A 27,271-nucleotide genomic window follows, 5' to 3' on the forward strand; every position below is an offset into this window, starting at 1 on the left:
AAGCCATGTGAAAAATAGGGACCCATTCTGGCCTTCAGCAAAAAGGAAACACTAGACCTTAAAAGAGAGCAATTTAATGGAAGAGCGAAACCTTTATGAATATAAAAAATAAGGGGCAAGGTCTAGTATGATACAAAAGAGTTAATGTGAAAAATTAAAAAAGAAACCTCATTAGGATTTCATGTGTCATTTCATTCTCCTGCTGGGGTTAGGAGAGAGCCATTGATTCCTTGTGGCATTCAACAACCAGGATGAAAGGTAAGCGGATGAGGTTTCTTGTTTCTGGGGTTTTCTGTCTGGTGTGTCCTCCAGGGAAGCTGGTCTAAACCTCTTTTTTCTAGAAATGGCTAAAGAAGTTAGGAGGGGGAGTATTTTGATCAGTATAGTGTGAGAGTTAGTGGATTTTTTTTTTTTTTTTTTGAGAGAGAGTGTGTGTGTGAAGGGGGAGAGACAAAGGGAGGTGGACAGAATCTCAGACTCGCCACTGAGCACAGAGCCCCCTACATAGGGCAGGGGGGAGGGGGTCCTCCATCTCAGTACCCAGAAATAATGACCTGAGCCAAAATCAAGAGTCGGAAGCTTAACTGACTGAGCCACCCAGGCGCCCCAAGAGTTAGTGGATTTTAAAACATGTTGATATGTAAGCACTATTGTTTTTTGTTTTTAAAGAATGCTTCTACGCCTTTCCCTCACCATATTGCAACTAAATTCAGAAAAAGTTCAAAAGCTATTTGTGGTTTGAGTACTTAAAACATTCATCTTTTCACTCAAAACCACAACACTTACCACTTTATCAATGTCTATGTAGTACAAAGTCTCAGTTTTCCTTTCTTTTTTTTTTTTAAAGACACACACACACAGAGAGAGAGAGAGAGAGAGAGAGAGAGGCAGAGACACAGGCAGAGGGAGGAGCAGGCTCCATGCAAGGAGCCTGACGTGGGACTTGATCCCAGGTCTCCAGGATCACGCCCTGGGCTGAAGGCAGGTGCTAAACCACTGAGCTACCCGGGCTGTCCACAGTTTTCCTTTCTTTAGGGTAAGGTTTGCCTCTCTCATGCCTTCATTAAATGGAAAGTGGCTTTGCTTTAAGAAAACTTCAAAAGATGGGTTAAGGTTCACTATTAATACTAGTGAAGGGATGCCTGGGTGGCTCAGTGTTTGAACATCTGCCTTTGGCTCAGGTCGTGATCCTGTGGTCCTGGGATCGAATCCTACATTCAGGGTCCCTGCTTCTCCCTCTGCCTATGTCTCTGCCTTTCTCTCTGTGCCTCTCATGAATAAATAAATAAAATCTAAAAAAAAATACTGGTCAATTTGAATGCCTCACCCTTTTATTGTTTTGATTATATTGACTGGTACAGAATAGGCTATTAACCCACGGCTGACCATTATCTCTGGGAGGCAAAAGATACAGAAAAATTATCCCTTCACTGGGACAGATCTCTTGGCCATAATCAAGAATGGGTAATAATCTGTTGCTTTAACAACAAAGTCCCCCAAACTATCATTTGAGCCTTACCTTCTAGTTGTTGGTTGAAGTTGTTTATATATGTCATGCTATTTGGTTCTCACAAGTCCTTCTGAGGGTGGTGCTGTCCCTATCCCCCTGTTTGCTAATGAGGGAACTGAAATAGAGGTTTTAAACCTTGCCCAGAGGCATACCTTAGCAGGTGACAAAAGTGGGATCTAAGGTCCAACAGTCAGGCTCTAGAGTTCTGTCCCTAAACTTCACTCCATACTGCTGCCAGTGTGAGAGATTATGCCCAGAGACTAAAACCTCAAAATTTCACTGAGCTCTAAAAAAAGGATAAGGTCTATTCATTATGCCAAACAGAGGGGTGGTGTATATTAACCCCCAGTCTCCTCATCTATACAACTCCACCTGCCCCACTTCAGGGAGTTTTTAAGGGAGTATTTATGAAAATGCTTTGAAATTTACAAAGTACCACAAAGACTCTGAAGAATCTGAATTGTTCTCCAAACACCCATATTACAAGGGAAAACAAAAGGGATCCAATTAATGTTGGTCACAGACTCTGTCCTTCAAGGTTATATTCAACGTCAGCTCACTGAGTACAGCTTTTAAACAGAATTTAATGTAATGAGAGGTCCCTGGTAAAATCACATCCATGAGCCATACTTTGAAGCCTGAGTCTTAGAATCTTGACATAAGAGCAGATCTGAAAGGGCATATAGTTAAAATCTTCCTTCTGATGGATGACACACCTCTTTAATAGGGTATGACAGTCCCCCTCACCTTGAGTCTCTCAGTGGTGAGGAGCTCATGACTATTAAGGAAGATAATTCACCACTTCAGACAATTAGAAAGAAACTTTCTTATATTGCACTATCTCACTTTGGGCTCTGCTGCCCTCACTCCTTAGGCATTCTAGGTCATCAGAATAAATTGCAAAAATCTCTTTTTGTAAGAATACCACATCTTGCACAAAGAGAGGAAGACTGTGCCTTTACTTGTTCACTTAGTGTATGACTCAAGCTATAATATTATTATGTGACAAGAGGCAAAATCTACCTTCCATGGATCCTTCTCGAAGAAATGATTTCTAGCTTGAGAATGAGCCATGGAAGTGCTGAATGCTAATGGCCCCTCAAGTGCCAAGAGGGGGATGTGTCCAATCCATTATTGTTGTGTCTCACAAATGGTCCTCAGCGCACAGCCCAGTCATTTGCAGGGGTGGGTAATCAGTGGCCCGATGCCCCCTGCTCTCCATTTTGATCCCACTTGTCAAGCACATTTTCTACAGACATTTGCTCTCAAAGGATGAAGGGTATTTTCCTCATTTCCCAAAGAGCCTTCCATGAGGACCACAGGGAGAACCAAAAACTAATAGACAGATGCATCTTGTTAAGAAGGGTGTCAACACTTTCCTTTAATCAGTACACAGTCAATATTCTCCATCATGAATAACTAATAAGTTTCTGAACTCCTTTCCTCAGATGTCACTGTGAAAATCTATCTGAGGAATGTCATCTGCACTTAATGAAGGGACAAGCATTATAATTAAGTTTTAAGCTATTTCTTCAGCATGAAGCTGCCACGAAGTGTGAAATGACTATAATTCACATTTTTAAGACCCTGAATTTATTAGCATCTATGTTCTATTCAAGGTTAGGGGTATGGTGCTTGGACTGTCAAAAGATGCAAATTGCTCTGTGCTGTTATTCTGGACTGAGTGTGCCTGAGCTCAGATGCCAGGCAAGGAAAATAATCATTCATGACTCAGGCTGTATTTTTGAAAAAAACTCAAAGACCTGGAAACTCATTTCCCTTTGTGAATAGGAAGTGACGATGACATGCATAACTGGGTGAAAGAAGACTTCACATTCTTCTATGAATTATAATAACCATGGTTGAGAAAACGAATAGGAACTGCAGGCCAGGGGCTTCAAGTTAAGCACAGTTCTGCTGGCATGTGACTACAGTATATCCCATGGGTGAAAAAGGAATCTAAAGTTTTGAAACTGCCTGTAAAAGAAAGAGGAATGAATTATTTTCTTTTGGAAATGACTTAGCCTAGCTAGAAGAAAGAAAGGCATGGGATAATAAGAGTCTTCTGAGACTTTGATGGCTCTCCTTGACAAACCAATGTGAAGGAAGCAATCACTCATGTGTTTGCTGGCTGAGCACATACTTTTGGAGAGAGTAAATTTATAAGGATCCATCTAACCTAAACCTCTCTGTGGTTGTGGGCCATGGGCAAACGTGGAAGACTTCTCAGCCAGTAAATCCTAAAAGGAAGGAGCATAGGGTCTATGTGTGTTTTAACAGTAGGCCATATGAACCAGAGGGCGCACCCAAAAGAGTTTCTTTAGGAAGTGCAGTTTAAGTTGAGACTAGCAATGTGATTATGTGGAAAGAGAGTACAAAGAATGTTTCCAGACAGGGGAGCAATAAGGCTCTAAGTGAAGATTTCAAGGGACTCGGGAGGACACGAAGAAAAGGGAGAATGGAAGAAGCCTACAAATGGAGGAGACAGGACTTCTGACTGGACTCAACACACAGACTACCTATGTTTCTCCCTAAAATGCTAATGCGATGATGATGAAAGGACCCCAGAAAGGCACAGACCTGCATGAGGACAAAGAAAAAGAGAAGCCACGCAGGTAGAAGCAAGATGTTGACAAAGTTTTGGAAGTTGAAAAGCAAACAACCAACAGTGACTTCATTAGCAGATGATAGAAAAGTGAAAGCTAAGAGCCCGCGGCTTTGGTGAAGACCAAACCAAAAGCAAACTCCAGCTGCATAATACTCACCAGGTGCAGGGACAGAAACAAGCTAGCACTTCTGGGGCTCAGAAAGTCTGGTGTAACTGCAATCAGAAGACTGGTTGAGGTCTCCATGGGAAAGTGTGGAGACTCCTAGGCTGCTTCTCCAGTGTATATACCCAGTGGCCGGGACACCCTTACTGTTATGGACTACATGTTTGTGTCCTCTTTTCCCTCCCCCCATCCCCATTCACATGTTGAAATCCTAATCCTCAATGTGATGGTAATAGGAAGTGGGGCTTTTGGGAGGTGAGCAGGCAAAGCCCTCATGAATGACATAAATACTCTTATAAAAGAGATGCCATAGTTCCCTAGCTGCTTCTGTCATGTGAACACACAGCAAGAAGATGGCTGTCTACAAACAGGAAGCAGACCCTCAATAGGAACCTGCCGGCACCTTGATCTTGGATTTCCCAGCCTCTAGAAATGTGAAAAATAAATTTCTGTTGTTTATCAGTCATCCAGTCTATGATATTCTATTATAGCAGCACAAACAGACTAGGATGCTCACTAGGGAAGAACTGAATACTGGGCTCTGTGAGACAAGAACAGCTAAGGGTGGCAGTGCTACCTTGAAAATAGGGAATTAAGTGAAAACCTACATATTAAAGAAGTCCTTATAGGCTCAGCCTGAACATACTGGCCTCCAGATTCATCCCTAATAAGGGATTAGGACACTAATAGGTATCCTGAGGAAACTGACTATTTCAACAGAAAAGGTATACAGATTCTCATATTTGGAGTCACCCACCTTAAAACTCCAGCCTGACCATCCTACCTTGAAGCCCACCATTCAATAAGGCTCATTCATGCACACAAATGTGCCAAAAGATTCTTAGTGCTTTACTCTTAAAAATAGACATCTCAGAATCACCAGCCATTTGAAAAAGTAGCAATCAAAAATCTAGAGACCTGATTTCAAAAACACAGAGAACAGAAGAAATTTCAATCACTAATATAATCAAAAAGTAGAGAGAAGATAACACATCTGTGAAATTAATACAGTGTGTTATAGAAGGGAACCACTATAGAATAAAGTATGTTTAGAAATTGAAACGTGAGAGCAGGGATTACAAGTTCAATGGGAGAAATGGCCAACAGAGAGGAGAAGAGCAGAGGGAGAAACAAAAATGAGAAAAGATTGGAAGGGGAGCAAGGGTGATGGGAAATGAGAAGTCGGGACATCACCCAGGACCACACCAATGATGTAGGTTACTTGTGAGTGCTTTGGGTTGGGAATTTTATTCTCAAGCCAATGGGAGCCACCAATGTGACATTTGGCCCAAGGTCACCCACAGTCAATGGCCAGGAAATTCAGTGAGGGTCTAGCATTGTTTCTGAGATCTGATGGTCTCTATCTCATTTCTATTCTATTCTAACATACTGGAGTAAGAAAAAAATGATATACACTGGCTGATTTTTGTTTTTAAATTATGATTCACTTCTAGCTCTCAACTTATTTCAGGTAAAAACTGTTGTCATCTTGTTCCTTTCTACTCCCATTACTCTTTGTTTTGAAAAGGTTATAATTGGAATAAAACAAGGCTGGCTTCAAGCCAAAATCATGAAGGGTGTAATTAAGCAAGATTTTCTGTCTATGCATCCAGCAGGGCCATCCTACTGAGGGGGAAAAAAATGAGAGATTCAAAAGCAATTGTGTGTTTTTCAAGAATAATAGAACAATCTACCCCACACACTTTACATAATAAATGGCAGCTGCTGACATTTTTAATCAAGATAAAAACAATAATAAAGTCACAGTGCTCCTTTGGAGGCAGAAGGTAGTCCCAACTCAGGAATTTTGGCAAACATACCCACATGCCCATTTTGTTTTACAAGACTGAGAGGTTAGTGCATAATTTATGATATCATGCCTGTCCTGACAACATGGATAAAAACGCAATTTTATCCTCTCCCTCTCCGTTATGAGTTTATATTTTGAATAATTTTTTTCACATTTGAGACCCTCTGTTAGAAATTAATTTAAAGGATATAAGTTTAATTTTTAAGTAAAAGCTACTTGTCCTACATAATGTTAATGACGTGTCACATTGCCCTTCTCCAGTTCAGATGAAAATGGGCCAGCCATAAGGGACTATCACTTAGGCACTAAGATACCTCACTGCACATGGCTGACAGCTTTAGCTTTCAGAGATAGTCTAGCAATTATTTGGAGAGACATTTAAAATGTTTTGGTTATTAAGGAATTTCCTCCTATATTTTGTTGGTTTAAAAGATTACAAATCTAGGAACACTTTTGGGATGCATGTTTAAAGCATCAGGTCTGGATTATACTTTCAATCAATGCTAGCTCAAGACGTACAGAGAAACTAAATTACTAATAGCAGTTGCCTGATGATAGATTCTGAAAGCACTTTTTTTTTTTCCTTTTGATCATACTCAATGGTTCCTACAAGATGCAGAGGGCATGACTCACACAGCCTTTGAAGCCTGGCAGTCAGCTAGGATGTTGTGACTGGCATAACACCTTATGTTGCAGGCTGCACAATTTATAAATTGTATTCATCAGTGAAAGCAAATGGCATTTCCTTATTGTTCTTACCTGACTTAATTTTTCTCTCAAACTTATCCTTATGGATTGTTAGGAAAAACTAAATTTATTGTGGCATCCTCTCTGTGATCAAAAACTTTTAACTTTCTCATGAGGATAAACAATTACCTTCTCCCTCTTTATGATATCATAACAGACATGGGAGGGATGGGGGTTTTGTAACATCCTGGTGACAGGAACAAAGAAAGTTCAGATTCCAGGAGATGTTGTCTTGATTGTCATCAGGCTAGCAGCCCACACTTCTAAGTCCTCCATGGGTGAATTCTGGTTATTTCTCACTGTGCTCACTTAGCAGCCACTGAGTCCGGTCTGAATGCTGTTTGTGGCATCTGAGGTCTGGGTATGTTTCCCCCTGCACCCCCAAATTGGACCATCTGCTTTGCAGCCCTCAGCCCCACTGCAGGGAAGCTGCCCAGGAGCCTGCCAGCCTGCACCACCATCAGTTAACCATCTGCATTGCCCAACAGGACACCACATGATTCTTTCCTGCATCCGCAGGAAAATCCCCCCCAACCCTCCCTGCTCTGCCAGAGGCTGAGGGAGATTTGACAGTGCTGACCCAAGTCCCCTCTTCCTCTCTAGCCACATGACAGTTCACCCTGAAAGTTGGTTTCCTCCTAGAATCCCAAATGAAAACGCACGATGACCCTTTGCTTCTGACTTTCCTTGAAATCTGATTGGTTTCTCCACTCCGTGACTCAGATAATAAAGGTCATCAGGCTGTATATTTTACCACTTGCTTTCCCTGAATTTTCTATCTTCTTCCTACAATTCACCAGAGACTAGAAGACATGGGTTTTTAACTTCCTCTCCCTATCCAAGTGGGACTTCCTCTATGTCCTGGACTCCTTGTCTCCCTTGGACGTTATTCTCCATTTATCCCTCCCTGGCTTCTAATGGTAGAATTACACCGTACAGAGGACAGGCCTGTGGGACACAGAGGTTTGGTAGCTTTACTATATAATCTCTATCACATTTGTAAAATATGACCAAGGCCAAGGCAAAGCTGGAAATACCTCTAATACTGCAGTATTCCTTTTTCTTTACCCTTTTTTTCCCCTCCTGTATGCTAAGAGAACCACTTCTTTAAGCACTAGCCTGTGGCTTTCAGATATCTGTATTTTTTTCTGGGCTGGCACTGCGGTGTGAGTGAAAGGTTATAGCACAGTCACTAGTGTCACTGGCAAAATGGGAAAATGGAGGAAACACAATGACACACTAATACCACTCAAGGCATGAAGCTTAGGCACTGTCTTCCAGTCTAAGGATAGAATATCCTGTTAGATAAAATATCCTCATCCTTTTATATAAAATGTTGTTAATGATAGATAGAGGTACACAACAGCTTTTTGGTTTTGCCCTTCACCAAAAAAATTGTCGGTCACCAAACTTTTTATGGGCTAATGACGTTGAAAACTCTGGGAACTCCTGTCTGAGGACTGGAGCCCCATGAAAATGAGCTGCTTGTTCCTCCCATGAGCTAACAATTGTTGAGTTAATGTCCACTGAGCTTTCCCCATGTTCTAGGCACTGGGCAAGGAGATCTTGGGCGACTTGCCCAAGTTCACAAGGCAAATAGGCTTTGGGACCAAATTCAAACCCAGTACACGACACCTTCAAAGCATGGCTCTTGATCACCATGGGCATTGCTTCATGACTCTTTTATTTTGGAAGGCCCTTGAATATCTGTGATATTATCAGGCCACTATACATTTTCATTTTTCCTTTGAATCACTTCAATATTCATGCTCTATGATCAAATAATTATGAGTCTCATACATGCAAAATAAACTAAAAACCTGAGTCTAACTACATGGGATTGGAGGTAGAAGAGAGGGGAGATAGTTATAGAACATGTCTGCAAAATACTGAAAAAGAGAAAATTTAAAGATTTCTTTCACAGTGGTATTGCCTCATATACCAAGCACCCACCCATAGCTAAGGAACACCTCTCTCCCCACTCTCTCTGTCGCTTTCAATCTCTCTGTATGTATATATACGTAAAATATGTGTGTATATATGTTTTAATATATGTACATTATGCATGTGTACATATATGTAAAATATATTTGCATAAAATGATATAAATATGTGATTAAAATATTAACTGCCTCTCCAATATTTTTGCTATTGTGACTATTAAGGGGGGCAAGGGAAGAGAGAAGTATTACCAAGCCTCTAACTGAACTGTGATGCTCTGACAGACTATTCTGGTAGCTTCAATTTATGAATCACTGAGAATCCTGTAGTTAGTTGGCTGCAACCATTTAAAAATAAAACTAAAGAAATAAATTCATTTTTGTCAACTTGGAAGTGCTGTCTAATCCTTGTTTTCTTATGATATACACTGACTTTAAATCTCACACATTCTCAAAGGAGTTCAGATTAGTATCTATCCATTAAGAAAAAAATCCTATAGAATATTCAAGTGCATATTGAGAATACCAGCTACATCTTCAAATCTTTCTGCTTTATTATTAAAACTCTGGTAATGTTGTGGGCATAAAGATCCCAAAGTATCAAAGAAATGCCTATTTATTTGAGGCTATAGAATGGGTTTGATATTAGTGACTCTTTAGGTTCTGAATTAGGTACTGAACTTTGAAGCTTGTAACAATCATTTAAGTCTTGTGTGATCATATTTGAGATTGCCTTCACATAATTTATTAAAGGACACAATTGTCACAAGGAAATTACAGAACCTTATTTTTGTAAATGACACGGTAGTATTTTTGGGAGCTGTAGAAATACATTGGCCTATTTGTCTTTACATTAAGTGGACCTAGAGAATCATGTTTTAATTTTAAGGCCCCCTTCTTTTAATTCTAAGAAAAAAAACTTACTGTTTTTTTTTTTCTTTCATCTTGCAACTAAAATGTCCCTTCTTTTGGCCAGTCTTACCTAACCCTTATCATTTATTATATACTACTCTGTATTTTGGTGTGCCTATCTTATTCTCCTGAACTATAAATTAGTTGAGTACTCATTCATTTATTTCTATATTCCAAGTATTTAGCACATGCCTCAACTCCTACCAAGTGTCAAAAACAACAACAACAACAACAACAACAACAAAAAACCTGGCAAACAGTTTCTGAGCTGTGATTAAATGGAAATCAGGTCATAACCCTTGTCATAACTATATGTAGAGGAAGAACATGTCTGCACATTAGCTGATGAAGAATTCTTTTATAAAGGCCATTTGGGTTCTTGCTCTTCTGTGGTTCCTTCCAAGATTTTAGTGATATCTAGAGGAACAGAGTTGGTTATCTGTGTTCAGTGGTCTATGTAACTTTCTCCCATTTTTTACATTTCCCATGGCATATGTCTGGGAAATAAGATTTCACAGTCTATTTCCTATTCTTGTAGGATCAGAATCTTACAGGGAAGCTTCACAGTTGAAAAGAATCCTTACAGCAAGGTAGGCATTCAGAGATAGCTTTTGTTCTTACAGAAAATACATATGCAAAACTAAATGGCCTATTTCCTGTCTCAGATCATGCACCGCTTCAGATCAGGGATTTTTCCATTTGTCTTTATATACAGACACCAGGAAAAAGAAATAATGAACAAGTGAACATTTAATATATTCAGATTGTGAATTTCAGATTGTGAATTTATTAAAATCCAGTTTCTATTCTAAAGTAGTTTTTCTTATTTCAAGAGATATTCATAGTGCCTGGTAGATGTTTTCAGTAGAGTCTTGAATCTAGAGCAACATGTCATTATTTCAGAATTGTCCTGCAGGGACAGTCAACAAACTGCCCAAGTTGGATGTTGGGCTCAGACCTTGCTAAACACTCATTATTTGTCTAGAGAGAAGCAACTCTCTTTTGTGATTTTCAACTTAACCCTGGATTATTTACAAACATCTTAAGCAAACACTGTGAATACAGTAACTATAGTAACTCTGAAAAGGAAAGCAGTGAACCACAACTCAAACTCTAGCAGAGAGGAAGCTACCACTCTTTGAGCTGAGGGTTGAGATTTTCTAGGAAGATGTGTTGAAGGCCTAAAATTAGCTTCTCGTTAACAAGCAAACAAAAAACTAGAGAACAAACAAAAGCCCTTTAATAGCCAAAAGAGACATTGGAAGAAACAAGTTATCCCAACAGAGAAGGTCTCTGAAATAGATGTTATTTTCCATTTTCCATAGTTTGTTTTTTTGGGTAAGTGAAGGACATGGATGGATTTAAATTTTGCTCGTTCATTGCAGAAGATGGTTTATGTATAAATAACCTGTAGTCTTTTAACTAAATTCGCTTCCCATTGAGAAGTAAGACCAAGAAAATCTGGGTATAGAACATTATTTAAAAAAAAACAAAAAACAAAAAAACACCTCTTATTACAAACATTCCAACCTAACTGCATTGGGAGTTTTAAAGATCCATTAATTCATGTCTCAACCAACAACTTTTCTGTTAAACATCTTTTTTTTTAATACATATTTTCTAGATCTGTAAGGCATTCATGTGATTACACCCTTTTTTTTTTTTAAATTTTTATTTATTTATTTATGATAGTCACACACACAGAGAGAGAGAGGCAGAGACACAGGCAGAGGGAGAAGCAGGCTCCATGCACCGGGAGCCTGATGTGGGATTCGATCCCGGGTCTCCAGGATCGCGCCCTGGGCCAAAGGCAGGCGCCAAACCGCTGCGCCACCCAGGGATCCCTGATTACACCCTTTTAAGCAGATCTTACATAAAATATTTTAGGTCTATGATGTTAATTCTTTAGTTTTGACAAATATACCATGGCTATGTAAAATGTTACCATCAGAAATACCAGGTCAAGTGTATGGGGGAATAATTGGTATGATTGCAATTCTTCTTTTAATCTAAAATTATTTTAAAATAAAAGGTAAAATAATGTCAGGGGATTAGCTGTTTGGAGCCTCAAGTGACCTAGCTTTTTACTGACATCAGGGCTCCAGGATTAGCTTAAGACCTCATAGTGTATTGGCTGTAGTCTTCTGTCTCCAAGCTCGATATTCTCCCACCTCTGTCTACTGCTACTGACGAGTGAACTACTTCTGCTTCACCTAAGCAGCTCACTCAGTGCTACCTGCTGGCACAAATCCAGGGATCTCCCTAAATTTATTCTACTTTCCTAAGACTAGAAGATACATGGGCACAAATGTGCTAGAACAGTAAAACTGATCTAACTGTAAAGCCAGAGGCTAGAAGACCTAGTCACCAGGTTCATTACCTATTTATTCAATATCCAAGGTCAATACCATTTAATTGCACAGAATAAAATGTGACACCATGAGTTGACAAATGTGAACCGTCCACAGATGCACTGATCTGGGATAATGTATCAACTATGTTTGATTACCCTTCAATTGGTGGGAGATCCTCCACAAAGTGCCATTAAAATAAAAAAATCGTAAGGATAAAGGGGCTAATTATCACAGTCTGACTCAGTTCAGGCTATCAACCATCAACTTGCTAGGGGCAAAGACAAAGTCAGTTGTAGAATTATGTATTACAGTGTTTTTATGGTTCCTATAAGAAAATTTTATTTCTAGTTTCTATAGAAAATACCTACATCTTTAGAATAAACAATGGAAATGCAGCAACGACCAGTGGTCCTTATTTTGTTGCACTCAGACTTAGGAGATTCACTTGTAAATTTTGGAGATTCAGCTTTTTTTAGGGCAAGGTCCTGGGGATTTCCATAGGGTCTACAGAAGAACATCATTATGGCTATAGAGTAATATGAGCAAATCATCTATTCTTATTTTTTCTTAACATGGATATCTAAAGTGGGCTGAGCGGTTGCTTGGAGAGTTGTCTTTTTGTTTGTTTGATGTGGGCTGGGTTTGGTTTTATCCACAGATTTACTTTTCTGTTTATTTTTTAAAAAGATTTTATTTATTTGACAGAGAGAAAAAAAGCACAAGCAGGGGGAGTGGGAGAAGGAGAAGCAGACTCCCTACTGAGCAGGGAGCCGATTTGGAACTTTATTCCAGGACCCTAGGATCATGAAACTGAGCTGAAGGCAGATGCTTAACTAACTGAGCCACCTAGGGGCCTCTAGTTTTCTGTTTAAAGCAAAGTTAGCCTAAATTCTTGACTCTTAAACTTTCCTGGTCTTCTAGGTAATGGAGAGCTTGCTCCATGGGGTGGGAGGTAACTGTATTATTTTTAGAGGTCAGTTTATTTCATTTTTAATTTATTAGTATTTTTTAAAATTTATTTTTAAAAATCATTTATTTTAGAGAGTGGGGAGGTGGAGGAACAGATGTAGAGGAACAAACAGACTCCTTGCTGAGTGCCCTCAATGTGGGGCTGGATTTCACGACCCTGGGATCATGACCTGAGTTCAAATCAAGCATTGGACGTTTAAACTACTGGGCCACCCAGGAGCCCCTAGGTCAGCTTCTTTTAGAGAGCATTTTTCTTTGGACTAATCAGGACTAACTACTGATTAGTTGTATTACAAAGAACCCTGCTCCCAAGGAGGTCTGTGAAAGGGAAGAGAACCAGGCCACATATTAGCTTGTCTCAAAAGGGCTCTCACATCATACATACGAGGATTCACCACAATCTCAGAGAATAAGCTTGCTCTTGGAGTCCTAAAATACAGGTTTCCTTTGGTGGAATTGCTGAAAAGATTCCAGCTTTAGTGCCTATTATGAAATAAAGGATCTAGCTGACAGAGTGGCAGGTAACTTCTGGCAGGTAGTAGCCCTGAGATGGAAGCAGCTGTTCTAGGGAAAAGTAAAGCTTTGCAATGTGGCATATAATGTGAAAACTATAGCCCACTGTATATGGGATTTTGATAAGAAAATGCTCTCTTTTTCCACCAATTAGCATCTTCTTTTAGCCCTATTTATTTCCCTATGTTTATAAAGACTTACAGGCTTAGCAAGAATGTCAGGGGCTTCATAATGAGGTGATAATCGTCCCCATTTACTGAGCGTGTGCTTCTGTTTAGGGAAACACAAACTCCAACATAGCTGTTGCTGTTTCAGCAAGACACAGATCTCGGGGCCGCGTCTCAGAAGAGTAGATACAGCTTGTGTAATACAAACACATTTGCTAATGTTTGATGTCTGCTATTAAACATTCAATGTTATTTATGATGATTTATGATTGGTTTTAGTTAAAAGAACTACAAGAAATGAAGAAAGCCATTATTCACTGAGTTCTTCATGGCTCTGAGCGAGGTAGGGAAGCTAAAGGGACTCCATTATAGAGTGGCTCCATCTCTGCTAGGCCCCATTTCTGAATAAGTCAAAGCAGCTAACTTCTCACTTCAAGGGGGAAGCTAGAAAGTTAATCATTGAGTTTTGTCCTAGGTTCCAAACACCTAAGAACTCCTAAGAAGAGCCAGATCCCAAACATTTCCCAGGACATTAGCTTCCAACAAACCTCAGCTGACACTGGCATCAATGCTCCCTATATTGTGGAGTAACACCTGTTATTTACCTGACACTTGCCTTTGATCAGAACCTGCTCTGGATTCCTGGGGGAACACATACCCTAGACCCCTTTCCAATATTAGCCCCCAACCCCAAGTCATGTAGAAACTCATTCTCTTTCCTTTCTGAGTCTCTCCCAGACACCCTGTTTGCTATTTTATGTTGCTCATGCTATTCAGTAAATTATGCTTTCCCTCTCCTGGCTTACATTTGATTTCTATCCTGCATAAAGCCAAGGACCCTCTTAGCTAGTCTTGCAGGAGCCCTCACTGGGTCCCAGTCTGCCTGCATCATAAGTATATAGCAAAAAAATAGTTATATTAGTGTCAACATACCATTTTTTTAAATGTATCTCCTTTTTGGAACCAAGGATGGTCCTTTGGTGGCTGGAGTAGTTTTTAGGCCTGTTTGTCTGTATGTATCTATTGTTCTTTTTTGTTTTCCTTAGTTGTTGGTACTAAATATACAGCATCTCAGAGTCCTTTTCTGCTAAAGGCAGTACAATTAGGGATATTTGAAGATTAACACCAGTACATGGAATATCCACAGAAAGTAGCTCTAGTACCTTAATGCTTCAACTGATAGAGAGCTTGTTATATACAAACAAAAATCTGTATAGTATTTAGACTTTAGTTTCTTGTTTGTACCACTTTTCTTTGGACTGATCAGTACCAATTACTGACTAGTTTTGTAACTGCTTAGGTTTTTGGTACCACAAAATACAGGAGGAAACAAACGCTGTGAATGAGTGAATCCCAAATCTCATAATTACAAGGCTGGCAATCTCCTCCTCCAGACCCCCAATCTTCTTAAGTTCTCTGAGAAAATTTTCTCTTGGATGTAGCTTATCTTCGCATTCTTTCTAATCTCTCCAAGTTTGTATATTCATGTTGTGATGCCTATTACATTCCATACACTCAAAATGAATCATCAGTCAGTTGCTCAGACAAAGGAAATAGCCACTAATCAATGCAAACCATAGTCAGAAGTTTACCTTAGTTCCTTGAAGGGGTCTGCCCTGACATTAGGTGTCTCTATAGATTTAGGGAACACTGTGCCCTCCGCTCCTGTAAACAAAAGAAAAAAGTAAACAGAGGTTGGAGACTTTGGACATGTCACCTGGAGGCACAATCAACACAATAAGGGGAGCTAAATGTAGTGAATCCTTCATACAACCCAAAGCACGGATTTTGCCAGCGGCTTTAGCTCCATGATAGGGGAGCACTAAATCAACTCAGGCAAACAGCCTTTGAAAAAACAAGGAAATTCTTTTGAAAGTGTTCTTGATGAGATCAGAGTGAGGCCATGAGGCAAATACTATGTCGACTTCTTAAAAAAAAAAAAAATGAAAAAAAAGAGAAGAAGATGCCTAAGAAATGGCACAGTTTAACTTGTGTCTCTCTTCAACTATTAATAGTCATCCAACTGGAAATGTTTTGAAAAACAGCAGCTGAAGCCTCTTATTGCAGCGCAGAGCACAAATCACAGAACACATCCAACATCTAGGTAGTGGGTGGATGGTGGAGAACACCGTTACACTGTGAGGTGTCCATCTAATGAAATTAAGCAAACAATTTTTCAGTAAATAAAATTCTACACTATTATCTTGAAAAGTTAAACAGAACACTACGAAAGATGATTTGAAGTTCACTGCTTTTACACTTTGAGTATTAACATTGATCCCCAGCCCAATCTAGACATTTAGCTCTTGACTTTGCAATAAGCTTTTATCTTTACAACTTGTCATCACCAGCTGAACCTTCCCAGCCATAAAGATGGTGATTATCTGATTGGTCTGCTCCCAGAGTGTTTTCAAATCATTTAAGCCTCAGTTTATCAAAGACAATTGCACTGGATATTAGTTTTTCAATTAAACTTAGCTAGGCAGTATCCTGTACTTTGAAGTAAAGGTGTTTATTTTTATACCTTATTTGGTGTATTTCTTTGATGCAACAAAAAGGGGCAGAGTAGTATCCTGTAATCAGGTTTGAATTTCTGGAATCCCCTTGCATTGTTAAAATGTCTAGAAATCCTCCATTAACCACTGTTATACCAAATCCAGATTTATCCTCGCATACTGATGAGTCTAGTGAAATGAACCTGTGTAGTAACTACAAAAGTATTTAATCTTTTGGGGGGAAGTATTTAATCTTTCTGATATGAGTAATAGACTACTGCAAATAAAATCAGAAAATAATGCCTCAACTTGACATTATATGTAGTCATTTAAAAGAATATCCTGGTGAATGATAACTATTAATCTAAGTTAACATTATCATTGATATCATTATGTCTACTTCATATGCACTAGCTCAATTATCCCTCGCAACAACCCTACAGACAGTTGCAGTATGCAGAGACATTTGGTGTAGGGACATTTAAGATCTTTTTCTGCATGTAGGTACTTCTACCTTTCAAGACCCCAAACCACATCATTTCAAATGGATCAAAATGTATCCATAGTTTCCATTAAACGCAACTTTTTGATGTAAATTTCCTAAGAATGTTGTTTCATTATACATAAATTATTTTGCCCTTGTGATTTAAGCTTTATTGTCTTTTTATAAATGTGGTGGTTAATTTATGTGTCAGCTTCACTTGGATCATAAGGTACCCAGATATTGGGCTAAACATGATTTCTGGGTGTGTCTGTAGGGTGTTTCCAGATGAAAGAGGCACGTGAATGAGTGGATACAGCAGAGCAATCCATCCTCCCCAGTGCTGGTGGGCATTAGCCAATTCTGTTGAGGGCCTGAACAGAACAAAAAGGTGGAGGAAGGAATAATTAGGCCCTTTATGCCTAACTGCTTGAGCTGGGATATCAATCTTTTCCTGCCCTCAGCATACCTTTTTCTCAAGCCTGCAGACCCAGACTGGAATCTACACCATTGACTCCACTGGTTCTTAGTGAGCCTTAGGACTCACTCTGATTTATGCCACCAGCCTTCCTGGGTCTCCACCTTACAGACAGCAGGTCATGGGACTTCTTAGCTTCTATAATGACATGAGCCAATTTCTTATAATGAATCTCTTCCTCCATGTATAACCATATTGGTTCTGTTTCTGAAGAACTCTGATACAATAACTGAATAAGATTGGGTTGGATTCTAGACTATAATGTAGCATTTGTTACCCATATATTAAATTTGGTTTGGCAGAGCATGCATTCCACATCTCCAACATTTCTGTGATCCTTTGAGGAAGACCTAGATCAAAGTTACTGTGGAGGATGCCTAGTGGGTAAAACAGGCTGGTAGAAGTCACAGGATGATGAGCAACACATTGGGATGTGGTTCTAAAGTGTCTGTGACTCAAGAGCATGGACTAAGCTACCACATCTCAGTACTATCCCAAACCTGTTACTAAACAGCTCCCATTTGTCACTACTGCAGTTAACATGGGCTTCCTTTGAGATTCTTTTCCTTTCTATTTCTTAGAAATGCTTAGTTCTTACCCTTTGGAACCTGTCTTTTTTTTTTTTATTTATTTTAATGATGAAAAGGAACACATATACCTGATTAAAGCTAGAATGGTTATTTCTGTTTATTTACATTTTATACATTCTTGAGTCCCAGCTCATATCTCCCCTTCCTCTACTAAGAATTCTATGAAAACTGCAAGAGAAAGAGCATTATTACCTCTTATAAAATTAGCCTTAATTGTGTGACTTCCCCATATGACAATTAGTACTACTCATAGACAACCTTCATTATCTGAACCGGTATTAAAATGTTGTGAAGCTTTATGTTTTACTGATACCTCCTGCACCCTTCTATCATTTTATAAGGCCTCTGAAGCCAAAGAATACCTATTTCATAAATTTCAATTATGCAAAATATATACATACCTAAGGATATATGTTGCATTTATTCAGTCGAATTGTCCAAGAATGAGGAGTGGCATTTTTTTTTATGCAAAATGAACCTCAGAAGCCTGCACACCATTTTATTTATTCCATCCATACTTTTGCTGAGCCTGTTTTCCCCATTTGTCAGATACACTAACAAAAGTTCACTTGCTAACATCTGGCTGCACTGAGCTCAAGAAGGAATCACCCTACTGCAGCTGGTGGTCCCTAGCCTGGCCATCCTTTTAAAGCAATTCCAAGATGGATAAAGGAAGGTTACATAAAGTCATCCAATACATTGCACTGTATGTTTGTGGAAGGACCATGGTCTCTGAATAACTGAGCTTGGGTCCTCAGCTTTCTCAGATCTACAGTCCTATTTGCTGGGTGCCTTGGAGGCATGTGCCTTGTTCTCTAACCTATCTCCATTGCCTAGCACAGTGTAGGTTCTCAATAAATATCTGTAATACAACTATAACACTAATGTAGCACTGAGCACACACTACCTGGGATTTTTATTTACCTTACTGACATTTTCCCCATCTCTTCAATAAGACCCTAAGCTCTATGTGAGCAGAGGTAAGGTCACAGACAGAATACAAACATTGAATTTTAGGTTCTGAAGACTTCTACTAGACTCATTTCTAGTTGGTACTACCACTTCTATGGGAGTGCTAATTTACTGTTATAAAATTCCTTATGTATTACATGACTAATTTAATAAATGTCCAAAATCCAACATATTTAACTGTACCTCTTAAGATAAAAGATCTATGTTAATAAAAGGATATTATTTGGGCTAAATACAAATATCTCTTTAAAGTAAAATGAGATCAAGCCTTGTAGTGTCTTCCCCAGACCAAGAAAACTAATCAACAAGACAAGTGGGGCTAAAAAAACATGTGGCTCATGGTCACATGACTGCTAGAGTTGAGATTCAGATGCAGGCATCTAACTCCAGGACCCATTTGCAGCCATCATACCCTAGTGCCTTATTTTCTGAATGCCCAGACAATGTGGCACCTGCAAAATGGCAAGCCAGCAAAACCAAGAGGGCTGGGCTCTCATAGGTAGAGGATGTAGGAATGGGACAGGTTCTGGATGTGTGATGAAAGTGAAGGGCAAGACACTCAGGCTCCCTTAGCTCCCACTGTCCAACCAGGTGCCCTCTGATTTTGTTTTTGATGGACTTTGCTACAGGGGCCCATATGTGCCAGCCATGCTAGAAAATAAACCCATAGATATGACCTCTCAGGGGAATGTACCACAATTTCTCATGATCTGAGTGTCCTTGGGCATGAAACCCAATCTCTAAGATGCTCAGTTTCCTTCTTAGAAAAGAAGGGATATTAATAGTAACTTCATCTCCTAGGGGTCTTGGGAGATTGAATGAGATCTCTGGTACATAGCAATCAGCAAATCATAGTCGATTAAATACTTCTAGTAGTACTAAAATATTTGTGAATACTATTCTTTCCTCCTCTTACCTTTATGACTCTTAAAAAAATAACATTTTTAAAGCACTTACTATGAAGTACAAACTATTGAAACTATTTTAAAGTTGATCATCAGAATACCCTATGAGGTAGGGATGTGCATATCTGTTGTTATGGATGTGGAATCTGAGACTCAGGGAAGTCAGGAAATTTTCCTATGGTTGAGTGGTGGAGACAGGGAGTCAGAATTTGAACTCTCTGCTCTGGAACCAGTGCCTGTGACCACTACTCTAGACCTCTTTCAGCAGATCAAATCACTCCCTACTTGCTCATCTCTTTATGAAATATGAACAAATATCAATGTTTATACCCTCAAGTAACTTGCCAAATCTCCCATCACCGCTCTTTTAAAACCAATTCTCATGCACAATGAGAGGAGATATTAATACTTTCAAAAACACCATTTCTTTCCAAGTCCTATCAGGCTTCTGATTTTCACACCATTTTTCACTTTCTCAGAAGCTGCAGAGTGGACAAACATTCATCAGGATGAATTCTCCCATCCTATCCCCTATCCACTCTTAGATAATAAATTACTCTCAATTTTATTATTTCAAAAAGGTTTCTATTAAAGTCATACCTAGTGATTCCTTCTTTTGACACAATATAATTTACTGGCAATAAATGTTCATAAACAGTTTGAGTGAAAAATCCATAAAGCCATTTCAGCTTTATTTTAAGTTCCATTAATGTCCCTCAAAAATGATTTTGTCAATGTGTTTCCATTAGCTGGTTCTCTGCCCAATAACTTAATTCCACACAATCAATTAGGAACTTATAAAGCATGTGACAGGATCTATCTAAAGTGTTTTGAATCACCATAAAGATCAGCTCAATGGCTCTTTTTTCCTTGTAATACAGGTAGGGGGTAAACTTGTCAAAAAATTTCAAATGCACTCCATTGCCATGGTAACAAAAAGCCAGCTTCTCCTCTATGGAAAGTGTCCTCAACTTTGGTGACTTTCCCTTCAAATTGTCCTGGGTGTGAAGACACCTGAGTTCTAGTCCTATCTCTATCATCTCATGCAAATCAGAATTCTTCTCTGACCCTTAACTTTCTCAACTGTAAAATAAGGGATAGGATGAGAAGAATCAGGGCTAACCTGTTTTCCTCTCAAATCAAAAATTTCATCGGGTAACAATCTAAACAGTTGATTGTCTTGAGCCACCTCCATTTCCTACCAGAAAAAAAGAGTAACCCTGAAATATATATTAAAATAAAGAAAAAAAATCCTAAAAATTTTCTCAGTGTTTAAGGAAGAAACAAGTAAAAGCAAACAGACTTTTGTCCAATTCAAGCTGCATTTAAATGGAAGAACTATTCACCAGAAAATAAACCTCACAGGTAAAATGGTCGATGGAAAAATTTATTATAAATGAAACTAATTGAAAAAACAAAAACCTGGTTCATAACTCTTGAAGACTTCAAAAATTGGGGAAAATTCAGTTTTATAAAAAATAACAAACGCTAAAGTGCCTATAGCTGTATATGTTAAATACAGCCATGAACCAAATCCTGAAAGGCAGATTCACATCTGTAAAATGTGCTACAAGAAAACTGGACTGAAAGAAGCATTAGACATAAAGGAAGAAATACTATGCTAGAAGTTATGAATAGTGGCTGGAGCCAGAAAAATAGATGATGAATAAAATCTTTGTTGTACATGGAGAACTGATTTTTCAGATGATAATTTCTAGAAAAACTTTCAAAAAGGTCAGAAATGGCTTAAGTGTGCTATTTAGAACATTGATTAAGGAATTAAGCTAGCTTAATGGAGTTTGCTCTGGAAAGTTCTCTCTTGATGTACATTCATTAACGTTGGCATAATTATGATTAATGCTTTGTATTAGTGAACACAGACTAAAACTCATCTTTGGGCTTAAATATTGGGGCCAAAATATTCAACAAGTTCAAAATGCAGAGTTAAAATATCTAATCACCATTGTCTGAAGTCAAAACATTTTAAGTGTTCTAACTCCATGTTGCTTGGGTAGATATAACCTGAATGACAACCCGTAACAACAACCACATTTTACTTGGTAAGGATATATTTTAATACCAATATTAGATTAAAAAATAGACAAAGGATTTTAATCTAAAATGGTGATAAGACACTTAAGAATGATTTGATTTCTTAAAATATCAGAGAACTGAAAAACCAAAGACCTGATTTTTAGTGCTGATTTTCTATGAGCTTATTATGTGACTTTGGCACAATTTGCCCTCTGGTCTTATTTCTCCATTTGTTATACAAAATGGGGGTGGAGATTAAACAATCTATAAGGCTGCTGCCAGCCCTGCAGTTTTACAATCCACCAGATAACCTGGTTGGATAAACCCCAGGGACTAGGAGAAGAGCATGATAAGTTTGATAAACCCAACATTCAATTTATTTAATAAATATGTTTTATGCAGGAGGCTCTAGAAGTGAGCCAGAGAGACATGGAGTCCATAGACTAGAAGAGTGCAGTGTACTCTAGTAGTGTATATTATTAGTTTAAATAACTATTTATTAAATAATTTTGCAAATAAAAATACATAATAGTTACAAATAGTGATAAAGACTTGAAAGGAAAATAAAAAAGGTCTTTGCAATACAACTTAGGGTCATATCCTGGCATGGCAAGTAAGTTTCCCTGAGAGAGTAAAGTTTTGTTATTTATTAAGCGATTAGGAATGAACTAGTTAAGAGAGGGAAGTGGCAGTAGATAAGATAATGTAAAGACATCAGGGTTGGGAAGTTAAAGTTAATAAAGATCAGTGTGGCTAGACCATATTTGCAAGGGGTGAGCAGCATAGGAGGAGGTTGGAGAGGTGAGTTAACCCAGGTAATTCAGAAACTTGTAGGTCATGGTGAAGGTTTTAAGCAGGAATCTGGCTTGATCAGAGTGGTCTTTTTTAAAGATCACTGTGGCAGCATGTTATGGTCTGCATGTTTGTATCCTCCTAAAATCATATGCTGAAAGTCTAATCATCATTGGAATGCCACCATGCTGGCACCTTGATCTCAGGCTCCCAGCCCCCAGAATCGTGAAAAATTCCTATTGATTAAGCCATCCAGTCTATGGTAGCCTGTTGTAAAAGCAGAAGCTGGCTGCAACGTTGTTATCATGGAAAAGACCTTGAGGAGGGCAAGGATAGATGAGATGGGACAGTGAGAGGGATAGTGGTAGGCTGGACTAAAGAACTGGCAGTACAGATGAAGAAATGTGGATGGGTTTAGGAGATACTTAAGTGGAAAGCCAATGGGATCTGATGAGGTGCTGGATAAGAACGATGGGTACCAGAGGGCTCATGGGAAGAGCTGAAATGGATGGTCAAAGCCAAGTGATTAATACTCAAAGTCAGTGGTACCCATGGCAACCTTATACACCTCCAATGAAATCCAGCTTTTTTCATATTTGATATTTTAATTGCAATTGAAATTGCCTTTATTTAATAAAAACTGCTTCTCTGAATCCAACATTTTTCTTATGAGGGTATAGTGACAAAGAAACTTTAAATCTCCCAAAGTATTTATTAGCAAGAAATATTTTAAAAATTTTGAATAATGTAGTAAATTCTTGAATAATGAAGACTGTCCCCTGTGCAAGATAATTTTCTAGTGACTCTAAAGTTTTAGCTAAACACATATACATATATCCTTTTGTTATAAGCTTTCTAAGTACACGAGATACGGTTTTTGCCTAAGTCCAGGCTAGAGAACATAGTTACATGTTAATATTTAAATATCCTTTAATTTCTGAGGCCTATTTTCCTGAAACGCAATCTCTATAGCATGTTATCCATGGTATTATAAGAGTGTATCGTGGGAGCACTCATCACAAGAAATCCCTCAGAAATGGTGGTTTCTGTTTATTTCATAACATGAATTATTGGCTTTCTCCTAATTATAATGTGCAGTGAAAAATTCTTAAGATTTTTATTTATTTATTCATGAGAGACACAGAGAAAAAGAGAGAGAGAGACAGAGACAGAGACACAGGCAGAGAGAGAAGTAGGCTCCATGCAGGGAACTCGATCCTGGGACTCCAGACCACCCCCTGCGCTGAAGGCAGGCACTCAACCATTGAGCCACCCAGCATCCCGAAAAATTCTTTTTAAGGAAGTGAGTTGGGTTATATCTAATCTGGGATTTAAAATGAGCTGAGTAATCAGTGAGGTTGCAGAGTTTCCACAAATTTCAAGGTTACATATTTTGAAGGTAGCTATCAGCTTCTGAAAACCTTCCCAAAATAAGCAACAGACATGTGAGACAGTAATTTTGAGTGGAAGAAATCACTTGAAGTAATTTAATCCCCTTGTGTTTCCCTGGCTGCTGGTGGCATTTAATAAATTCCTAATGCAAAAAATCTGTAGTCATTATAAGTCATTTCCAGGATACATAACAAATATTTTCTTTTTAGGAATTAGGGCAGATCTCCTGATCAAAAAAAGTACAGATAATTAATTCATTTAACCACTATTTATGGAGGGCCTACTGCATAAATGGTTTTGTGGGAAAAACAGATTCAGACTTTTTCTCTTTATGGACTCAGAAATAAAAATTTCAAAAAAATATATACAATATTTAGCCATTTTAAGTGTTGTAACATTCACTGTCTATAAACATTGAACAATTATCTACTATGTACCTGGCACGGTACTAAGGCAATACCGAGTATGAAGATCTGATCTCTGCTCTTACGTACTTTTAGTGGCTAGACAGACAGATGCTAGAGGACATATTTAAACTGATTTTTGTAATGACAATTACTGTAAATCATGTATTCTCAATGGGGGCGATGTAGCCCCCAAGTGTACAAAAATTGGTACTTAAAGGCACTAGAAATCTTTCTCTGAGTACAAAGTACAGACATACATGCAATACATACGATGACATACAGTGTATCTGTGATAGTAAAGTTGCATGGCAGAAAAGGGATTAGAAAAAAAAGAAGTCTGAAATGATTCCTTAAAAGAGTGATACTGAAAAAAATGGTTGAGAAACACTATTGTAAATGCTCTGAGTAGGAGAGAGAGCTGCTAGAGCTCTGAGCAGGCATCTTGCCCAAGCATGGAGGACCCTGAGAACTTCTCTGGGGAAATGACAGGCAGTTGAGATTTGACAATGGAGCAGGGGTTAGTCCAGCAGTGATGGTTTGGATGGAGCCAGGTGGAGAGAGGGCGCCAGGGAGGAGGAGGCATGTGAAAGCCCTGACACAAGAGCTGGCTTGCTGCTTTTAAAGAGATGTGTGTAGCTGGAGTAGAAAGACCAAGACTGGCATAAGATAAGGTTGGGGAGGTAGCTAGGGGCAAGGTCATGTAGGAATATTCAAGCCATGGCAAAATTTGAGAATTTTGTACTAATGGGAAAAAGAAATCATTGAAAGGATATAGACAGGAGAATGACTGTGCTCAGATATGTGTTTTTTAAAAATACTATGGTGGCAGATACCGTGGCTTGACTGCCCTAATTTTAAGCACAGTGCATCCTCCCTTGCATTTGCCTACCATAGAGGCTGGAAATCCAAACAGCTGAACTTCTCAGACTCCCTTTGCAGCATTAAGATACTGTGTGATACAGCCTTGGCCAGTGAAATGTAGGTACAAGTGTCTGGGGAGATATTTTCTTCACAAATAAGAAAAGCAAAGCCTAACAAGAAGGCTTTTTTTGTTCTTTACTATTCCTTTTCTGAAATACAGAAGCAATGCTTTGAGGCACAGCAGCCCTGTGTGACCACGAGAGCAAAAGCCATGTTGCTGAAGGTGTGCAAGGAAGAAGGTTGAAGGAATCTGATTCCTTCAGGACACTCTGCTCTATTGTGAGCCCTGGAGACCATGCCTCTGGAATTATTATCACATAATAAAAATAAACCCCTGACCTGTTTAAGACACTGTTCGTGGGTTTGTCTGTTATTTCCAACCAAATCTGATTCCCATACTTAGAGGATTGGACTACACTCTGTAAAGTGCAGAACAGGGGATTGAGAGCAAATGCATGCAGATCAGAGGACTATATCAGTAGCCAGGTAAGAAATTATGGTGCCCTAAACTAATTAATTTGTAATGTGAGAAATGGCAAGACTGAACATGAGAACTAGTGAGGAGGTAGAGTTGAAAGAAGTTAGTGGTGAGTATGGTATGAGGGGTGAGGGTAAGACATGTTCAGGTTTGGGGGCAGAGCATATATTCAATTTGGTCATGTTGGATTTAAGGTATCAATGGATTTAAGGTTCCAATGTTCATGTAGGCAACTGGATACACAAGTAAACAGTACTCAAGGCAGAGTATATAGACTTTTTGGAATACAGATGATTATGGAAACCAGCAGAATGAATGATATGATCCAAGATATGGTGAAAGGGATATAGAAAGAGAGCCACAGTCAGAAAGAGAACCACAGTCCGAATTTTAAAGGATTCCAACATTTCAAGTTGGGCATGGGAACATCAACTATCAAGGAAAGGGAAACTGTAAAGAAATGGCTAGAGAGGTAGGAAGGAGACCAGGAATGGGGTAACACCAGAAGCCAAGGGAAAAAAGTCCTTCAGAAAAGTAGAAGGAGTAACCTATGTTCACTGGTGCCTAAGAGTAGGAGAGGGGTTAAAATGCCCATGAAATTTAACAACACAGAGGTCACTTGTACCATTCTTGGAGCCATTCTACAAAGAACTGGACGCAGATTCTTGTGGGCAGGGGTAAGATGGAAGGGAAGAAATAGTTACATGCAAGAGCTACTATTTTTTCACAGAAGAACTACATAGTAAGACAGCTGAATATTAGATAGTGGATCAGAGTTTAAAGATCTAGCTCTGGTTAGTAACCAGACTTTTACAGGAATACCATTCTGCTCTATGGCACAGGCTTTGCAGAGGCACATGTGCTCAGTTACCTGGATGTAGGTACGCATAATGTGAATATTTGGGTTCATGTAGAGTGGGGACTTTAGTAGACATGTACACTGAATAAAGTGTACCAAGTTCAGGGTGTACAGGAAGACTATGAAGAGGAATACGATGTTGGACAAATTATTTAGCTTTTTTCTAGCCTCAATTCCCAGCTTTGTGGAATGCGGATAGTAACAGTACATTATTATGTATATATACCTATGTAGTATGGAATGGGGATAATAGTACTACATATATACTATAATATATATGTTAATGTATATATTATATAACATAATATATATAGTGTTACGTGTGCCTCATACATCAAAATGCTCACTAAATAATAAATATTTATTACAATAGATGACATTGAGGACAACAAGAGAGGATAAGGCCAGAAAGACAGAAGAATATTATTAAATAATTTGAATGGTAACCATGGAGAAGAACAAAGTAAGTCGTGCTCCCTTTCAAATACTCTAACAATTTAACTGGCCATACCGCCAAGGTGTACATTTTACATATTTTGGTAGAATGTGAAACTGCAGAGCAATTTAAAGATTCACATAGGAAAATATTCTGGCAAGATATGAAGAGACAAGTAGTTTAATTAAACAAACTCTACTCTTGAAACCAATAGACCAGAACTCATGCTCGGTGTATCATTAAGCCCAAACTGGGAAAAAAAATAAAAGGAATCATCCAAGCAGCAAGCAACCTCATTTCAGTTTCTTATGACTACACTATTTTTGATAGTAAATAAA

At 38.7% G+C, this 27,271-nt stretch overlaps 1 protein-coding gene across 3 annotated transcripts in view; it reads right to left on the reverse strand.

Annotated features, from left to right (window-relative positions):
* SGCD (sarcoglycan delta) overlaps positions 1–27,271 on the reverse strand; it is a 910,945-nt gene that overhangs the window by 79,515 nt on the left and 804,159 nt on the right. For all 3 annotated transcript variants that reach the window (XM_038534931.1, XM_038534932.1, XM_038534930.1), the window contains one exon: positions 15,286–15,358. In XM_038534931.1, coding sequence (XP_038390859.1) covers positions 15,286–15,358 — 73 coding nt within the window. The remainder of the gene's footprint in view (positions 1–15,285; positions 15,359–27,271) is intronic.

The sequence above is a fragment of the Canis lupus genome, chromosome 4 (assembly GCF_011100685.1).
Source record: "Canis lupus familiaris isolate Mischka breed German Shepherd chromosome 4, alternate assembly UU_Cfam_GSD_1.0, whole genome shotgun sequence".
Lineage (NCBI taxonomy): Eukaryota > Metazoa > Chordata > Mammalia > Carnivora > Canidae > Canis > Canis lupus.